Here is a 20,040-nt window from a genome sequence, read left to right as displayed (position 1 = left end):
ATGAGTAGGTAGACAGGTATAGTCGTGTGATAGAGCGTGTCTAAGTTCGACAATTCCAAAGTCACTGGTTCTTGAGAGGCAATCCTGGTATTGGTTGAATGTAAGTGAGTCAAATCTATACTGTTCAATTTCAAGATGTTCTTCGCTGTCGCTTTGTATGGATCTTCATTACTATATTCTATATTCAACATTTTCAAAACTTGTCCTTTTACTTGATCATGGTGGTTAGTGATGGTGAAGATGGACGTTTGTAGAGCACACCCTTTAGGTATTTCAGCTAGATAGCTTCCGAGAAGGTTTTTGTATTGATCTTGAGAACAGGTTAAATGAACTTTCGTTAAGTTGGGAAAGCTCAGAACATAGTGACGATCATCCAATTGTTCCATGGCTTGAGAAGATAAGATTACTGGAGTAACCCGACAGGTTTCATGGATATGTTGCTGGAGTATAAGATGTTGAATGCAGCTCGTTTGCTCTCCATAGTGTCGGTTTAAGTTGTCCTCGCAAAGATGACCGTGACTGTACTTCGGACATTCTGTCTCTATATACAGTAGATCTTTCTCGTGAATTGCTACGTATGGATAGGTAGGGATTATAATTTTATCATTACTATTAGGGGCTATGGACAATTTGTAAAGGATGTAGTTATTGGGATTCATGATTGGAAACTTAATTACCAAGATTATATCATTATCTTTATAATAATATCCTAATCTTAATAGATCTAAATATTCCCTAAAATTAATATCTAGCACTACATTTGAATTGTATAAACCTTTTAGTTTATTTAACATAACTATATAAGTGTCGTAATCGAGAACGGAATAATGGATGCTTTTAGGTAATCCTTAACGTTTTCGACTTCTAATTTGGAAAGAACTAGGTTCATTGCGGAATTTTTGAAATATCTTTGTATAACCGGTATAATTTTGTACATTTCAAGTGGGGGATTAATTAAGATTCCTGTTTTTATACGCGGTGTAACGTATTCTTTTATGGCATCTATTACATCTTGTTCTAGGTTTGATTTGGTATGGACATAGAATTTATAGATTTTTTGTCAGGTAATCTTTGGTTCCGATTTTGTAGGTACATAGTATTCATCTCCTCATGTACGAATTCTAATGCCTTTTCGATGGTCTCAGGGCGCATGCAACGTATGCGCGATCCTAAGGGATCGTTCAAACCTCGCAAATACGCTTGAAGCGTTAATTTACGATAAAGATCTCGTTTAGCATTAATGGTGGTCTCGAGGGTATCATGCAGGTTTACATAGGTCATTATAGTACTGTATAGATTCTGGCAACGCTCATAATACTCCTGCGCGGTGCTAGAACCTTGCGATAAAATAGCTTAATCGTTATATAGAGCGGTCTCATCTCGTTGGTCCGCGAAGTTGTTCACTAAAGCAGTTCGAATGCCTTGCCAGTCGGATGGAATCCCATTAGAATTAATTAAGCGAGCAGCAGAGCCTGTTACTTTGTTAAGAATTCCGTTGAGAAGAGCACACCTACTTAATTCACTACTACTATCACTACAAAACTGTCCTACCAATTGGTCACATAATTTTAAAAATCTAGTAAGTACATTTGGGTTCCCGTCGAACTCGGGTACCAACCTTAAGGCTTTATAAATGGTGTCTAACTCAGACATTTCCGTTTGTTCTTCTATACTACTTAAACTAATATCTCTTCTATTATCTACGAAAGTTTGCCTACTACTAATAACTATCCTAGGTTCCTTCGATTTTCTTAAATGAAAAATCTTGGCAAATTTTATTAACAGGTTAGTTAGGCTAGGATTGAGCAACCACTAAAAAGAATCTAGTGTACTCACATGAACATGTTTCGGTCTCTCTGCGTTATCGATGTCTGGATACCTCTGGTGCAGCACTACTCGTAGATTCGGATGCTCTGGATGCAGCAGCTAGACAAGCTACGGCGGGGCTTCACACGATTACGGAAATCTTCTACGCGAAACGTTCCGCGAGCATCCTACCGACTGCGCCAATTACGTAGGGCTGCCGTTGAGGATGCAGAATGAAACCGAACGAATTTAACTTATACGTTTATTTAAGTAATTAAATTTAACAATTAATTATTTCTAATTTCTAATACGTGACAGTCTGTTCGATATCAGAACAAAAAGTGAAGATCTGTAGTCTGAATTACATATTTATAACGAAATCGGTGAATCACTGAATGGTCCCCACGGTATGGTAATTCTTGGTAGCACTCGATGTTCGGAAGGTCTTGCGAAACAAAGCAGCGACGCTGGCAACAGGTGGTAGCTTCAAGGAATGCATGGTGTGATTATTTCTCACGGTATGGTATTTCTTGGTAGCGCTCGATGTTCGGGGAGGTCTTGCGATTATTTCTTAACATATTTAACCATGTTATTATCAATAACAAAAATAAACCAATACATAATATATGCGATAAACACGAATACTTATTAATATTAATCTGATATCATCTGGTACTGACTCGATTTCCGAGTACCATAGACTCGATACAATATCTAGATATTAAAATATATAGATACGATATCCGATATTCAAAACCGATATCTAGATACGATACGATATCGCTTCAAAGCGATATTACTCATGCCTAATTGAGACAGAGATAGTTTGTCAATGTGTGCGTATAATGTTACCATAGTAACTGCATTCCCTGTTTTGGGAGATAAATAATTTTCAGGATTTAATTAAAACAAAATGAGGTTATTAAATTTTACTTTTTAATATTTATTACACATTTTTTTTAATTAAAATATTTTTTTGTTTACCAACTACACCCAAAAACCTTTGCATTGTTTGTTTTTGTTTCCGTTATCAATAGTAATTCAGCATCTTTTTATGGTACTGGAATAACATACTCCTCAAATGTTGAAATCTAAAACAATCAATTAAATTATTAAAAAAGAATGGTTACCACATATATTTCTATGCTAACGTCTTGACTCGAAATCTAATAATATTACAAATTCATGAAGAGTGTTAAATATTATTCTGGTTAGGAAATTATAAATAGGAGAACGAATAAATTAAAATAATATATTTACGTATAACGAAGCACTAGGTTATTATTGGACTCCGTATTTATTTGTTTACATTGTCGACGAGTCGATATTTTCGACTCGACGATTGAAATCGGGACATTCTTTTTAGTTGACGCTGGCAGCACTTACATGATAAATAATTATAGGTTATGAATGATAAAAACTGGAAAATCCTATTATCTTCAGGATTTTAATGCAATATAAGGTTCCGTCATGCTATGGCATAAATAAACATCACTGAGAAACTATATTTAGGGACAAAATAGTCGTACTTAAACGTTAATACGCACGCCGGCAATTTTCTCCTTGCTATCGCTTTAACATGAAATAATACGACAATGTACCATTTAATACCTTCAATATGATATAAGTTTTCTAACATAAAAATTAGCAAAAATTAACAATACAGTAGTAAGTACACAGTAACGGCCTGTTAATGGCCCACTGCTGGGCTAAGGCCTCCTCTCCCTTTTGAGGAGAAGGTTTGGAGCTTATTCCACCACGCTGCTCCAATGCGGGTTAGTAGAATACACATGTGGCATAATTTCAATGAAATTAGACACATGCAGGTTTCCTCACGATGTTTTCCTTCACCGTCAAGCACGAGATGAATTATAAACACAAATTAAGCACATGAAAATTCAGTGGTGCTTGCCCGGGTTTCAACCCACGATCATCGGTTAAGATTCACGCGTTCCAACCATTAGGCCATCTCGGCTTCTGCCGATTAAAATTAACAATAAACACAATGAATGCACCAACTGTCAAGTTGTCTACAAACACCAAGACTGGTTACGCGATAATGAACAAAAGATTTGATAATTCTATCTCTGTCTAAGCCATTTGTAACGTAATTTTCGTTTTCTTTCTTATGTAAGTGAGAAGGAAATCGTCATTGCGTCTATTAGTTTCTCTGTCTACGTTAGATAGGCTTTACAATTTACATAGAGCAATAAAAAAAAGTTGTCTATGCTTGGTAAGTTCCCGAAGTTAAGTATTTTATTTTGTCGTCTTGTTGAAATAGACAAAGATTATTATTGTCATGTTCATACTTCATTATTTAATAGTATTGTATTTGTAATTTATAAAATGTAGGTATTGGACGTTTACTGTGCTCTTTCATATATTATAGTATTGTCTAAACTCATTGTAGATTTTATATTTTGCTTTATTGTATATAAGTAAATAATCGGAAGTGGTGCAAAGTGATTAAAGACGGAATAGAAGAAAATTAAAAGTATAATTTTTCATTTTGTCTACATTTCAAATATTTGGACCTTACGATTTACGAGTAACGTTCGGTGTTCGGTCTTCTATTAATTTTGAAATGGGGAGTGACAATTCAAAACCTAAAACTATGAGCAGGTATTTTAAATGTTATTAATATATTTAAAAAAATACATACACATCAATAAAACAATTTAATTTTTTTATTTCTTATTTGGTAATTAAGATTTTTCTTGATTCTGCAGCTGAAATTTCTTATATAATTATTATTTTTTTATTTAAGACCTAACGAGAAGGCTCTCTTCTATTTGTTAAGTGGTGTAATATTTTAAATAATCAGACATTTTGCACAAATAGCACATGAAATTTGATCATTAATATTTATAAAAATCATTATAATAATGAACCGAAAAAGTATATTCAATAAAAGATCAGCCTATATATTTAAGAACATATTAAGCCAATTAATATATACTTATTGAAATCTATGGGAAATAAAACAGCATTATCAGTGGAAGCAATTTTAATTTATATTCAAATGACATTACTGCTGTGGAAACATTTATTTAAATCAATTGTTAAATATTTTATAAATATAAGCTAAACAAATAGTATAGAAATTTATTAATGATGCTCTATTAATTTTTCTAATTGTCTTTATTATATGGATTTGTAAAAAAGATGGTATCTATATCACAAATCCATTGATCATATAGTTATTACATCCACAGCCACAAAAAAGACTTAAAAGTATTGACAATAGCAGAGAAGGATCAAGCTTTGCAATTGCAACAACTAAAGGAAGAATATGATGCTAAATATATGGAGTTTATTAAATCTCAAATGATGATTCACCAATCTATCATTGTAAATCAGAACAGGTAAATTATAAATTTATTTTTAATGCAAATATTAGCTTCATCATTTAATTAACACAATTAGTGTATATCTAAATTTACACAGAAGAATGATAACATAATATAATGAGCACCTTAGTATAAAAGGTATATTAAGGTGCATTCTTCTATGCAATAATCGAAAATTCTAGAATCACATTATCTGTTGATCCTGGTGCTCTAAAGATTTTAAGGAATATAATTAACACAACTACTCTTAAGGACAAAAAGGTTTTGGAATTTTTTCTACAATATGCTATTATGTGTGCATTCTTTTTTTTAATATTAGATGAACTTGATATTTAAAAATATTGATCTAGTAATTTGTTTCAAACCATAAGCATATTAAAATATGTACATGCATAGCTACTTCTACACTGTGTTTCTATTTATTTTATATATAATAAAATAGAATCTAAACATTTATATGAAAATAATGTAAAAGCAAAGTAATCATAAATAAATAAATATAATTTGTGTTTAAAATATGTTTTCTTTATATATATAAATATATATCTAATGTTGATTTTAAATAAGTTTCATTATAAAAAGTACATTAAAAATAATATAGGGCTGTGCGGAATCATTAACTTTGTGTTTAAGCTTTTGCATTTTATACTTTTAGGTCATCAACATTCTCATCCCCCACTGTCTCATCTTCACCTTCAACTTCTTCTTATGTTTCAACTCTATCTGAAAATATAAATGACAGAAATATTGTAAATAAGGAAACTAAACCAAAATGCAGGTAAATTAATGTTAACTTTAATAATATTTTTATTAAATTACCCCATGAAAATGTTTGTTTGTGAGAAAAAATTTTTGCTGTGCTTTTAATAGGCAAGACAGGATTTTTTAAACTTACTGAAATTAAATTATGTCAAAGATAAATTGATATAAGTATTGTATATTTAAAAATGTATAATTTTAATCAGTGATACTTAAGCGTGTGAGATTACATATTTTAGGTCACCACCATATTCAAGTTCTTCGGTCGTACTGGTCCCTTCAACTTCATCTCATTTTTCAACTCCGTCTAACAGTGGTAGAAATATATCGAATACGGGCGCTATTCCGAAATTGAGGTAAATTCATTAATATGTTACATAATTATAACTTTGTTATAAATATGATATAAATATTTTCGTTGTTTTCGTTCTTATTATTTGTGTTTGTGTACCATTATCGTTATCGCATAATATATATGTCAGATAAACAACTTTCTGGTAAATATGAAATTGAAATTAATCAGCTTGTTTATTTTTTTTTATATAGAATAGGAAGGCGGTCGAGCATATGGGCCACCTGATGATAAGTCACCAATGCTCAGAGACATTGGCATTGTAAGAAATGTTAACCATCGCTTACATCGTTAATGCGCCACCAACCTTGTAATGGGCCAACTAAGAAGTTATGTTCATTGTGCCTGTAATTACGCTGGTTCACTCACCCTTTAAACCGGAACACAACAATACCGACTACTGCTGTTGCGATAGAATATCTGATGAGTGGGTGGTACCTATCCAGACGAGCTTGCACAAAGCCCTACCACCAGTTTTAATATATATAAAATCTGACATTGTTTATATTATCGGTCCCCGCCATTAATAGATACTCGCTAAGACATGTTTATTAAGTTTTTGAGACTATTCACAAGGGACTGGTATTAAAAATATTAAAAAAAAAAATTCATTGCCCTATTAAGATTATTCACAAAAAAAATTGTCTATATTTATTGTTGCAAAGCAAAAACTCTCGACAAAATATACAGGTTTATTTGTAAAATATAAATAATCTCGCATGTTATTAACTGCATAAGCAACAATTTTTGTTTTATGACAGCTATTTTTGTTTTGTGACTCAAAAATATATTTCTAACAATAGACTTTCAAGATTTTTTTTTGTTGTCTGATGCTCTTTATATCTGTATTTAGTAAAAGTCTCATAAAATCTCGTGTCTGCGTCGTAGGTTTTTTAAGGTTAATGGGCACAAAAATTGCCCTCTATCTCAAACACAAAGCATAAAAGAGTTTTAAAAAACCAAGATAATCGAGAAAAACTGATTTTAGTGACCTTTGACCTTGAATAACTTACGACGCAGACGCGCTTAAATAAATTTGCAACGTCTCTCGACTGTTGTTATTATAAAGTTTGGCCACAGCAGATGCTTATACAAATTAATATTGATACCTAGCTTTTGCTATATAACGGCCTTTGTGTAGCGGATGTTTTGTTAACCATGTCTTCTATTTTCGAATGTGAAATTAATAAACAAACAATGCTAAACCTCCGCTAAGCAACTTTTATTAGTAAGAGTTAAACATTTAAAGTTTAAAAAACGGGATGTTGATACTTTATATTTTCAGGTTATCCCCTCTAGTTTCATCTGCCCCACCAACCTCATCTTGCATTTCATCCCCATCTGAAAATGTACCCCATAACGTAAGGTAAATAGCAAGATTTATATATTTCTTATCTTAAATTAAGCTAACACATTTAACTTTTGAATATTTGTATTATTTTATTCAGCCTTCTTGTTATTTATTAATAATACCAAGAATGTCCGTGTTCGTTATGATTTTTGGTAAGCAAGGCGCAGACCACAAGCTCTTAGGATACCAGTAGCAGCCTGGAGTCTAAAATTTTGCAGTGTTTACGATCCCCCTGATAGTACGTAAAGCTGTTGGTCCTGCACCTGACTTATTTCAGTTCAGTTTTCTTTTTTTACTTTATATTTTCAGATCGTCAACGATTTCGCCCTCTCCACTCTTATCTATCCCTTCAACTTCATCCAACGTCGTAACTCAATATGACAATATAAATCGTGGAAATATTTCGAAGACAGGCGCCATACCGAAATCCAGGTAAAGTAATACTAATATTTATTATTAATTTTATATGTCGAATTTACTTGATGTTATATGCTTTGTGCTAGCTCGTCTGAGTAGGTACCACCCACTCATGAGATGTTCTACCGCAAAACAGCAGTACTTGGTTTTGTTGTGTTCCTGTTTGAAGAGAGAGTGAGCCAGTGTAGCAGTGTAACAGGCACAAGGGATATAACATCTTAGTTCCCTAGGTTGGTAACGCATTGGCGATGTAAGAGATGATTATATTTCTTACGCCAATATATGTCAATATCTATGGGCGGTGGTGATCACTTACCACCATCTTTTTCCGCCTACCTATTATATAAAAAAAAGGTATTTAAAAGCATTAATATATACAAGATCATAATTACAATATCTTTTACACAAGTTTTGCAAATTTTTTTTTATATCTGGGATTTTCTAATCTGTTTTTAGTATTTAATTTAAAATTAGATTATTCACTAATTCTGTATAAACGTATTGGATTTAATTTTAGGACAACGCCTGATGCACGGAAGAATATCCCAATATTGAATATAAATTGTGTGACATGTGAAAATTACTTCGATTTACAAATATTCCAATGTGAAAACGGTCACAGCTCCTGCAACTTTTGCAAATTTCTCAATAAAAACTGCGGACGTTGTTCAAAACCTATAACGAACTTAAGGAACATTATGTTGGAAGCAACTTTTGCGGATACAAAACTCCAACAAACTACTGCTGCTACTAAGGTATGTTTTTTTTTCTTTTATTAAGAAATAATAAGTAATTAGACAATTTAAAATGTAGACGGTGATGCTATATTATGCACAAAAACAGTTCTTTGATTAATATCGCTTTATTTATAATACAAACTATTCCAATTAACTTATTTTATCTACTTTAATATCTCCTAAAGTTCCAATATCAACTTCGAACATTCAAAACGCTCGTGTAAAAAAGTATTTATTGGTACCATAGATAATTTTAGATCTCGACCAATGATGTCATTTCAATTCAAAGTCTAAGTTGTTTATTTGTGTTTACCAGTCGAATATATCTTGCCATTAGAATACCCACTGCTGGGCCTTAGACCTTGGAGAGGAGGCTAAGGCCTCCTCTCCCTTTTTGAGAAGAAGGTTTGGAGCTTATTCCACCACGCTGCACCAATGCGTTGGTGGAATACATATGTGGCAGAATTTCAGTGAAATGCAGATTTCCTCACGATGTTTTCCTTCACCGTCCGGCACGAGATGAATTATAATCACAAATTAAACACATGAAAATTCAGTGGTGCTTGCCCGGATTTGAACCCACGATCGTCGGTTAAGATGCACGCGTTCTTATAACTGAGCCATCTCGGCTTTCAGAATATGCTTCACAGTATAGGTACAACTTCTTTATTTACGAAAACTTGAATATTTGATACCGTTAGTATTTGAACGCTTAATTTGTACGCAATTTCAAAGAAGGTTATGTGATAGTCAATTGAGTAATTTGACTGTAAGGTCAATGCTCGTTGGTCGGTGGCGCAGCCAATGAGTGTAAACTGAAGGTTTGTCTGTGTGTACGCGATTAACTCAAAAACTACCTAGGATTTCATACGGTTGTCAAAAATTGACGATGAGATTCATGAGGAAGGGTTATGAATTTGCTGAAATACGACAATGATTGTTGAAGATCAGATCAGATCAAAAGGTCAGAAAGCGAATCATGCCGACTGGAAGCTTTACTTATGTGCTCCCCATAAAACAAGAGTTACATGTACTACGATATAAACGCTATATGTAGATCAGCGACGTAGCTAGTTAATATTAATGCAAGTATTTTCATATTTTAGGAACGAATTAAGTGTCACAATGCAAGGGATGGATGCTGCCTTTCGTTCACGATAAACGAAATGAACAATCACTTACTAGAATGTCCTTATAGTGACATGGAGTGTCCATTTAAATCGATATGTCATACTTGCACTTGGAAAGGTATGTCGTAAAAACAGGAATATTATTCATTGAAACTTTTTGTCTTTAATTTTTTATTTTTGACTGTACAATTAGACAATTGACAATTTTATGTTATAGAATCTTTAATTGACCTAATTAGAAAAAATGTGTTAGTGCTAAGGTACTCACGAAAAGTTATGTATATATAACAAATCTTACGCTGACGTCATCTGACGCTCGAAATCTAATTTTATTGACGCTTGAAGTCTTAGCCCCTTCCGTTGTTTACTGTTCGTTAAGATGTTTTCACATAAAAGATGTATTTATTTTTCAGGCAACATTAACAATATTTATAGCCATTTTATGGACAATCACCCAGACAACTGTGTGGCCGACGTGAACAAAGAAATGACTCTCAAGAATATTAATAAAGATCAAACGATTGCTTACCATGTTAAAATAGGCTTCTTCAATTTTATAATTTATATCGAAGTAAATAAAAACAATAACACTATATCTATGATGGCTCAACTGCTGGGTACGCAAGTTAGTGCCTCAAAATGGACGTATGAATTCGTTATATACGATAAATCTAAACCACAAAGAAAATTTATGTACGTTGACGTTTGTTATTCAAAATCTGCATCGGCAAAGGAAATATTTAGTACTGCCAAATGTGCGGTAGTTACTACCCAATATGCCAAAACATTTCTTAATAAAGGTTGCTTGGCTTATAAGTTTTTCATAAAACAAAATGCTAAAAATAAGTATCATACTTAATAAGGTTTTTAGCGAAAACTATTTGTTGATTTTTATTTATTTTTCCATTTTGTTATATTAAATCTATTCAAAAGATGCACGTCAAGAGATAGGCATCTAATGTTGAAATTATAGTCGGTTAGAAACATTGTTGTTTTACCATATCGAGTATTTTAATACTATTGCGATAAATTCATAAGTATGGATACAACAAATCAGCTGATTTTAGTGGTTAAGGAAAAACATTTAGCATTAAAACATAGAGCATATATACGTAAATAAAAAATGGGTACCTATGTCACTAATCACCCATTCTTTTTCCAAAAAAAAACTTTCTCAATAAGGCCGTTTCTTATACATCTTTGTTGCCATTTTTCTTTATTTTATTTAATTAGTGACCTTGGTATACATTGACTGTATGAATCGTATTGATATTTTTAATGTTATTTTATGTGTTCATTAATTTACTTTAAATTGTCGCTAACATGTATTATTAAAAAAACAAGTAAATTAAAATGTTGTAATAATTAAAGCATATTATAATTATTATGAAAACATAACCGCTTTTAAAAATAATTAGGCGTTTGACATCGACAACTTTATAAAATCGCGTTTTAAATAAACTTCTATAGTGTCTAAATGTGTAAGACAAATCAGTCATTCTGACTGAATTCCGTAAAAATTAAGTGCTAATATAATATTTATATTATGATAAGTTAATAAAAAACAATTTTGCATTATTTGTTTTATATAATATGTTGAAATATAATTGTGTTGGATTGAGCGTTTCGAACAGGTGACGTCACGCGCCACCCTGGACTATCGTCACTCACTTGCTCGTAACCTATTTATTTGGTGTCGGCGCAAGATTTAATCTATCTTTCTCTATTTCTGTTAATATATGTACATACCTTGTTTCCCTATATACTTATATATATAGGACAGGGAACTTTGGCGCACCTTGGGAGAGGCCTATGTTCAGCAGTGGACAACGATTGGCTGTTGATTGATTGATTGATTGATTATATATATTGACAATCATATTACTCGTCTTACAATATGATATTCGCCCCTTCGCGATTACATATTCATACCGTGCCATGTTAACTTCGAACTTTTTTGTCATACAAATTAACTTCTTAAATGTTGCATCTATGTGTTAGTTTTTATTTCAATAAGTACAAACTGTTTTTATATTTTGTTCAACAATTACACTATAATAGACGATTTGTTATATTTAGTATTTATTAATTATATTTTGAACGATAATGGTTGGTTTTATAATTATTTTATAAGTTTTACGTCCATACATAATACCGTACCGTAATAACAATAAAAAAAAGAGATCATGCATCATAGTTTAATTCAACATTCACAGTTTGTAATAATATAAGCTTTTTCATCTAATTCTACAGGTGTAATTCATCTACATTTTTTTTTTATCGAATGTGATATTTGTTATCAATGACAGAACTTAATGATAAACAAAATTAAATCGTAACATAATTGTCGCCGCGAATTTTGTTTCATTTTATTCACTTCGACAACACTTGACATATTGTTTTCATATAATGTTAGTGTTTTATTTCCTTGCTAACCAGCATAGACAATTAATACATAATCTTTTAATTTGTGTCAAAATTCGCGGCACCCCTCATATATTTGTTTAGTGAACACATTGTCGTTTTTTTATATTTAAAATATCTTAAAACAAGGACACTTTCTCAACTATAAACATGTTGATGGACGGCATTATCAATGTGTTTATATCTAACATCATGCCGCCTTTATTAATAAGTTTGTAAAACAATATTATAATATATACCCTATTCCAATCAATTAAGAAGTATATTTCGCTTTAAGGAAATTAATTTCCTCAAAAAAAAAAGTTCACTTAAAGAGGATTTAAAATAACATTACATATTACATGCGATTTGCTAATAGTACTGTTTTTTTTTTTCATTACAAACATTCTTTTTTAATATATCTTTATAAACAACACTATTCCACCCGACTACTTATGTCCACTTTAATTTTTCTTCCAATGTAATATATTATATTTATATTCAAAACTCCATTTTTTTACAAATCCATAATGAATACCATAGACAATTCAAGAGCTCGACCAATGTTTACTTGTCTTTACTCCTAGTGTTGTTGGAATAGGCGATATAATCCTATACAATTCCACACTTTTGTTTACCCATTCAGCTGGAATTTATACCATACTGGCAGTGATATTTTTACGACATTAATCCATTTTTATCACATATTATACAGTTAAAATACATTATGCTATTGAGAACACATTCCATTTAAGTAAAATGTTAATGAGTAATATATATTTGTTATTTGTGAATATTTTACGTAAATAACATACATGACATGATTATGAATAAAAATAATTGTATTCCTAAACTTAAGTTTTTATTATTGTTATAAAATAAACATTATTTTAAACTTGGTTTTCCTTTTTCATTGCTTTATTATTATAAATTTTATCCGATTCCGTTCAGATCTCGATTTCCCTGTAGTAATTCACATTTATTGTTTCCATCTAGACCAAGTTGTTATACATTTATAACACAGCACTTAGACATAATGACTAGATACATTTTTAAATTCATTGCATATCTAATTAAAAGTGTTTACACCCTTAAATTTATCTTTAAGTGACCAAACAGTGTTACACACAAAAAAATATCTTAAGTGATAGTGACTCAGACAGTGCTTAGATTACTAACAATACCCATAGAAAGTTTAAAATTTATAAATTGTCTTGCAAAATACAACCTAATTAAATAAAATATAATTTATCCGCTGTCAGATAAGAGAACTCATATGTAATTTTCATATTTAAAATTGTGTTTTTAACAAACAATTCAAATATCACAATATTATTGTAGGAGGTACTTGTGTCAAGTATTTTTTTTAATTCAAAAAAAAAAGAAAACTCTACGTCAGTCATATTTTCCAACTAAAATAGAAAAAACATAACCTACATAAATATTGCTGTGGAATGTACGGTTTCAAATATTAATATTAAGTAGCTTTTGCTATATGAATTTTCTTTGTTTTCAAAAATTACAAAAAAATATGATATATGTTATACATTTTAACACATTTGATCATGCAATTTATAAAATTATTTAAAATTGATTGAAATAAATCAATAAATATCCATTACTTATGTGGTTGAACAATTTGTAAATAAAAACCAAACTTAACTATTGTAGTTTGCAAAAACACTGATTGTTAATAATAAGTAAAATATAACAAAATCCTTATTACGTAACTGTGAGCAGTTGTTTTTTACATGTTTTCAGGGTTTGTGTATGTGAGATTCTTTATACCTCATCTCTTAAATGGATTTATAGATTGGAATGCATGGAGTATCAGAATCCTACATCATCCATAACACTGTCTAAAAATTAATTAATTCATTTACAGCAGTAGTGTTTTTAAATCTATCTATTTTTGTAACTAAATTTATAAGTAAATAATAGTAATTCCGATGCTATTTAAATATAATAAAATGATTTAGTGCTAATTTTCATAAAATTGTGACAAGAAACATTACATTTGTTTTCTTAATTGTTTATACCCCCATTGTAGGCATAATCAGCTTTATTATGCATGACGAGGTGATTGTCCACAAAGTAGAAACTGTCAGAGCAAGTTTCAAATGGTGCAGCTATCATCTCTTCCACTGAAATAAGAAAATAAAATATATAAATATTTCGAAATAATTGTAAGATTTGCAACATAAAAAGAGACGCGGGACGCTTTTTTCAACTGAATTTTGCTTTGATTTTATTTTGCAAGCCAAGAAAATTGTAAAAAGGTGATTACTTTAATGCAGCTTATATTTTAAACAAATTACCTAAATCAGGTGGCAAAGAGGGAAATTCATAAATATGTTCACAAGTGTTTCTTGAAAATGGAATACAAAAGCCAAATTCAAAATCGAATGTCTTCAATAATGTATCTCGGAAAAAATGTTTTTCAATCATTCTGAAATGATTCACAGGACGAGCACCTACAGTAAATTCAACCCTGAAACAATTAGAATAAATTCATAAAAATGTATCAATATAGAAAGTTTAAAATATCAAATCATTGATACTATAAATAAAAACTTTAAAATACATCTTTTATAGTTAGGCAGATGGGCAAGTCGTCACTACAGCCTTTAAAAATTAATTGAAATCTTGAACAATCTGGTTATTTTATAAAAAAAAATTACACTTACGTAGCCCCGACAGTTTTTAGTTTTAGAAACTGCGGTGTAAATTGGTAGCGAACGAATCTTCCTGCATTTGGATCTAAAGGTTCCTCTTGGACATCTTCCGTTCCCTCGTTATCAACACCAAAATCAGTTGGTGGTTTGGCAATCTCGAATAATACAGTGCCAGTTTCAAGATCACGTATTTTAAATCTCGTAAAATCTATGTCATATACATTGGCCTCAGGACTACATAAATATGTGTCAGTAATTTTATCCAATCGTAAAACATCCTCCGGTGTAACATCGTTACGAATTACTTCATCTCTATTTGTTTCTGTAAGCGTTATTGATTCACCCTTTTTTCCAACTAAACTCATTTTCAATGAATTGTACTTTTTTAAATTAATATATATAATTGTTACCCCAAAAGATGTTGTCTTTTGAAAAGCTTTAAAAATTCATTAAATCATTTTATTATAATATTTTTTTTGTATTTTAGATACCTATAGTTAACATTTGTTTGAATTTAACACTCGATTCCCTAGAAAGTCGCAAGGACGTCTCACGTCACTCTTCAGACTTCAAGTCTTCACAACTTGACCACAGAGTACATAACCACTATGAAGTACAAACTCGACATCGAATTTATCACTTCGGTTCTTATTCTGTAAAAGAAGATTTTAAAAATTAGACCAGCGATACTCAACCTTTTCTTTACAGGGGCCACGTGTTAGTCATGGTGTCGCGGACCGCAAACATTTATCACTTATATTTTAACATATTTTTTTTCTCACTTCGTGACGTTTCACATACTTTGCAGAGTCCAGCACACAATCACAAAAGCCCGGCGGCCCGCAGTTTGAGTATAGCTGTTTTAGACTACATTATTGTATTTTATTAATGTATTATATTATGGGACACGACCAAAACACATCCATTATAAATGTTTTACTCGCTTATACATTATTCAAATCAGTACCCAATATTTCTCTATTTTTTTTTTATTTTTTTTTCGGTTTGTGTAATACCGTTTACCGTCCGTTTACCGTGGAGTACCGGCTTAGAATAGTACTCCCCCAATCTCATCCCGTGGGTGTCGTAAGACGCGACTGAGGGACGGGGAAAAGGGGGGATGGGCAGCAGCGTCCCCCCTCCCGTAAACATCTTACCCCCTACTGCGCTCGCCAACACGCCTGCCCAGCGCGGCGAGTATGGGCAAACCCCTCCCTTAATGGCAGATGCGCCCAAAAAAAAGGCCCCCAGTTACCGGCAAGCCCGCTAGGCCCGACCAAGGTAGCGGTCGCGGTATCGGCAGGGCAGGGGGTGCTAAGAATCACCGGTTCACGGCAGGCTACCGTATAAAACGACTGAAAATGGCAACGTATAATGGACGCTCGATGAGGCTGGACCATCACCTCGCCGAATTAGAAGTAGAGTTAAGTCATATAAACTGGCATATACTGGGGTTATCTGAAGTCCGAAGACAGGGGGAGGACACGATAACTCTAGAGTCCGGTAACTTACTCTACTTCCGCGAAGGTGATAACCTCTCCCAGGGTGGTGTCGGTTTTCTTGTCAAAAAGGATCTCATTAGCAGCATTGTGGAAATCAGTAGTGTGTCGAATCGGGTAGCGTACCTTGTCCTAAAACTTTCCGACAGGTACTCCCTGAAGGTTGTACAGGTATATGCGCCAACTTCGACATACTCTGATGACGTGGTCGAAGCGATGTACGAGGACATCGCAAAGGCCCTCAACGACACCTCGAGGGCCCACTACAATGTTGTTATGGGAGACTTTAATGCTAAAGTGGGAGTACAAGATAGCGGTGAATCGAAAGTCGGACCTTACGGCTTGGGCTGCAGAAATCACAGGGGGCAAATGCTGGTAAACTTTCTCGAAGCGCAGGGGCTTTTTTTGATGAATTCTTTCTTTCAAAAGAAGCCTCAGAGGAGGTGGACCTGGCGAAGCCCCGATAACGTGACAAGGAACGAGATAGACTTCATCATTTCGAATAAAAGGCACATATTTATAGATGTTTCAGTGATCAACAGGTTTAATACCGGAAGTGATCACCGCTTGGTTCGAGGCACTCTAAATATCAACTTAAAAGCCGAAAGATTGAGAATGATGAGGTCTACTCTCCGACCTACCATGCTCCAAGCTGCTCAAGGCTCCGAAAAGTTCCAAATGGAACTTCAAAATCAATTCACCGCGTTGGAAACCATAAGCAGCATTGATGAGAGAACCGACACGCTGGTCAAAATACTGCAAAACACATCCCGCAAGTGTTTTCCGCCACAGAGAAGAGACAACGCACCAAAACTCTCTGCTGAGACACTCGAGCTCATGAGAAAACGACGAGAACTACCATAGTTTTTGTCAGATAAGGCCTTAAACCGAACAATAAAAACGCTGACGCGACGCGATCTCCGACGCTCCAATACCCGTGCCATCAAGGCTGCGATTGAGCAAAATCGGGGATCGAAAGTGTTCGCTCGCAAGTTTGGGAGGCCGCGTCTGACAAAACTTAAAACTGAAAATGGTGGGGTCGTTACCTCTAGGCCTGAGATTATCGGAGAAGTAGAGAGGTTTTATGGGCAGTTGTTCTCTTCAAGATCGGATAAACCCGTGGGAATCAGTATTGATGACCAGCGCGCCCCTCTTATGCGCCATTACTCCGAGGAGCTCCCGGTCGTTGACCAAGGCGAGATTAGTTACTCTAGAACAGCTTAAAAACAACAAAGCTCCGGGAGATGACGGAATCACAACAGAGTTGCTTAAGGCAGGCGGGACTCCGGTCCTGAAAGAGCTAGCAAGCCTCTTTAATTCCGTCATCCAACATGGCAAGACCCCGGAAACGTGGAGCGGGAGTGAGGTGGTACTGTTCTTCAAGAAAGGTGATAAAACCCTCTTGAAAAACTACAGACCAATCTCCCTCCTGAGTCACGTGTATAAGCTGTTCTCAAGAGTCGTCACGAACCGTCTCGCCAGACGACTTGACGAGTTCCAGCCCCCAGAGCAAGCCGGCTTTCGATCAGGCTACAGCACCGTGGACCACATCCATACTGTTCGGCAGATTGTGCAGAAGACCGAAGAGTACAATCAGCCGCTGTGTATGGCATTTGTGGACTACGAGAAAGCCTTCGACTCCATCGAAACCTGGGCAGTGCTCGACTCATTGCAGAGATGTCATATCGATTGGAGATATATCGAGGTACTGAGATGTCTGTACAACGCCGCTACAATGACTGTCCACATCCAGGACTGTAAGACGAAGGCGATCCAACTGCGCAGAGGGGTGAGACAGGGGGATGTAATATCCCCGAAACTGTTCACCAACGCGTTGGAAGACGTTTTCAAAACGCTGGATTGGACTAGGTATGGAGTCAACGTAAACGGCGAGTACATCTCACACCTTCGATTTGCCGACGATATCGTCATCATAGCAGAGTCGCTGGAACAACTCACCGAAATGCTGCGTAGCCTAGGCGAGTCTTCCCGGTGTGTCGGTCTCGGTATGAACTTGGACAAGACCAAGGTCATGTTCAATAGGCATGTCGTGCCGGGACCGATATACGTCGAGGGGAAACCTCTCGAAGTTGTTAGTGAATATACCTACCTAGGACAGATAATACAAGTCGGTAGGAACAACTTCGAGAAGGAAGCCGATCGAAGAATTCGCTTGGGATGGGCAGCATTTGGCAACCTTCGTCAAGTCCTCAAGTCGTCTATACCGCAATGTTTGAAGACGAAAGTCTTCAACCAATGCGTCTTACCTGCCATGACATACGGTGCCGAAACGTGGACACTAACTGCGGGACTAGTCCACAAATTCAAAGTCGCTCAGCGTGCTATGGAGCGAGCTATGCTCGGAGTATCTTTGAAGGATAAGATCAGAAATGAGATTATCCGGAAAAGAACCGGAGTCACCGACATAGCTTGCAAAATTAGCAGGCTGAAGTGGCAGTGGGCTGGTCACGTATGTCGTAGGACCGATGGCCGTTGGAGCAGACGAGTCCTAGAGTGGAGACCGCGAATCGGCAAGCGCAGCGTAGGGCACCCTCCAGCCAGGTGGACCGACGACCTTAAGAAGGTGGCGGGCACCAACTGGATGCGGAAGGCGGAGGACAGGGAGCTTTGGCGCACCTTGGGAGAGGCCTATGTTCAGCAGTGGACAACGATTGGCTGTTGATTGATTTGATTGTGTAATACTGTTGGCCTTAATGGCCTCTACAGCGTCACCGGGCGGGATGGGCGAGTTAAACTCAGCCGGATGTTGGGAGCCACACAGGGCTCAAGAGAGACGGACTTCCTAAAGGTGCCTCCTGTGAGGCCCGACCTCGGCTTAGGACTTCGTTGAAATCGGGAGGGAGGGACGTGTGCAATTTCTCATTATGTTTGAATGTACCATCTTGTTATTTACACATTAGTGAAATTAATATTATATATATATTAATAAAGACTGCCTCGTTGGTCTAATGGCTTGATATATTAATTCCTAGGTCGGGCCAATAAAAAGTTATTGGGTTTTTCTGTCATAAAATTCTCAGTAGCAGCCCGGAGTCTGAAAGTTGGAAGTGTGTTCACTCCCGTGCCTCGGAAAGCACGTAAAGCCATTGGTCCTGCGCCTGAACTCTTTCCGGTCGCGTCGGATTGCCGTCCCATCGGATTATGAGAGTTATGGAATAGATAGTGCACCTGTGTTTGCGCACACACTTGTGCTCTATAATGTCTCCTGCGTAGTTGGCTAATCTTTATTAAGATTAGCCGCCGTGGCCGAAATCGGTCTGGAGGACATTATTATTATTAGTGAAATTAAAACAATCTATGGAATAGGTGTGAAAAATAGTTTTAATTAAAAGAAGTTTCATAGTATTACAATAATTATTCCAAAAATAAGTATATAGATGTAGAAGATAAAAGTGTTATTCATTATTTTTCTTATTTTAATATATAATAGGAAAATATTTACTAAGAAGGGGAAACTTCATTGAAATTACAAATTATTGTATTTGGTTTACAGTATTACTTGATATATACAAAATGAATATTTTGATTTTATGTTTTTAA

At 34.5% G+C, this 20,040-nt stretch overlaps 2 protein-coding genes across 4 annotated transcripts; one reads left to right on the top strand and one right to left on the bottom strand.

The window, feature by feature from the left end:
• Positions 1 to 4,154: 4,154 nt before the first annotated feature.
• Positions 4,155 to 13,151, top strand: LOC126775545 (E3 ubiquitin-protein ligase sina-like). Of its 3 annotated transcripts, XM_050497562.1 has the most exons (9): positions 4,155 to 4,428; positions 5,022 to 5,171; positions 5,812 to 5,934; positions 6,155 to 6,271; positions 7,553 to 7,633; positions 7,928 to 8,050; positions 8,553 to 8,790; positions 9,879 to 10,020; positions 10,316 to 13,151. In XM_050497562.1, the coding sequence occupies exons 1-9, from the start codon at positions 4,391 to 4,393 to the stop codon at positions 10,759 to 10,761; spliced, it is 1,458 nt and encodes a 485-aa protein (XP_050353519.1). In that variant the 5' UTR covers positions 4,155 to 4,390; the 3' UTR covers positions 10,762 to 13,151. The 3 variants fall into 3 exon arrangements, with proteins under 3 accessions (XP_050353519.1, XP_050353521.1, XP_050353520.1); XM_050497564.1 differs by lacking the exon at positions 5,812 to 5,934; XM_050497563.1 differs by lacking the exon at positions 6,155 to 6,271.
• Positions 13,152 to 13,928: 777 nt separating this feature from the next.
• On the bottom strand, positions 13,929 to 15,539 carry LOC126775593 (protein unc-119 homolog). Its single transcript, XM_050497636.1, has 3 exons — positions 14,993 to 15,539; positions 14,624 to 14,796; positions 13,929 to 14,449 (listed from the first exon to the last, which is right to left on the bottom strand). The coding sequence occupies exons 1-3, from the start codon at positions 15,343 to 15,345 to the stop codon at positions 14,331 to 14,333; spliced, it is 645 nt and encodes a 214-aa protein (XP_050353593.1). The 5' UTR covers positions 15,346 to 15,539; the 3' UTR covers positions 13,929 to 14,330.
• Between the last annotated feature and the right edge of the window lie 4,501 nt (positions 15,540 to 20,040).

This window comes from Nymphalis io, chromosome 18 (assembly GCF_905147045.1).
Source record: "Nymphalis io chromosome 18, ilAglIoxx1.1, whole genome shotgun sequence".
In the NCBI taxonomy this organism is placed as follows: domain Eukaryota; kingdom Metazoa; phylum Arthropoda; class Insecta; order Lepidoptera; family Nymphalidae; genus Nymphalis; species Nymphalis io.
Note: the sequence above shows the minus strand (reverse complement) of the source record. Positions and strands in the feature narration are given on the sequence as shown.

Coding starts and splice junctions, on each gene's coding strand:
- LOC126775545 (XM_050497562.1), top strand. CDS start 4,391: ATGGGGAGTGACAATTCAAAACCTAAAACTATGAGCAG. Junction 4,429..5,021: donor AAACCTAAAACTATGAGCAG/GTATTTTAAATG, acceptor TTACATCCACAG/CCACAAAAAAGACTTAAAAG. Junction 5,172..5,811: donor ATCATTGTAAATCAGAACAG/GTAAATTATAAA, acceptor TTATACTTTTAG/GTCATCAACATTCTCATCCC.
- LOC126775593 (XM_050497636.1), bottom strand. CDS start 15,345: ATGAGTTTAGTTGGAAAAAAGGGTGAATCAATAACGCTTACAGAAACA. Junction 14,797..14,992: donor CTAAAAACTGTCGGGGCTAC/GTAAGTGTAATT, acceptor TAATTGTTTCAG/GGTTGAATTTACTGTAGGTG. Junction 14,450..14,623: donor CTCTTTGCCACCTGATTTAG/GTAATTTGTTTA, acceptor TTCTTATTTCAG/TGGAAGAGATGATAGCTGCA.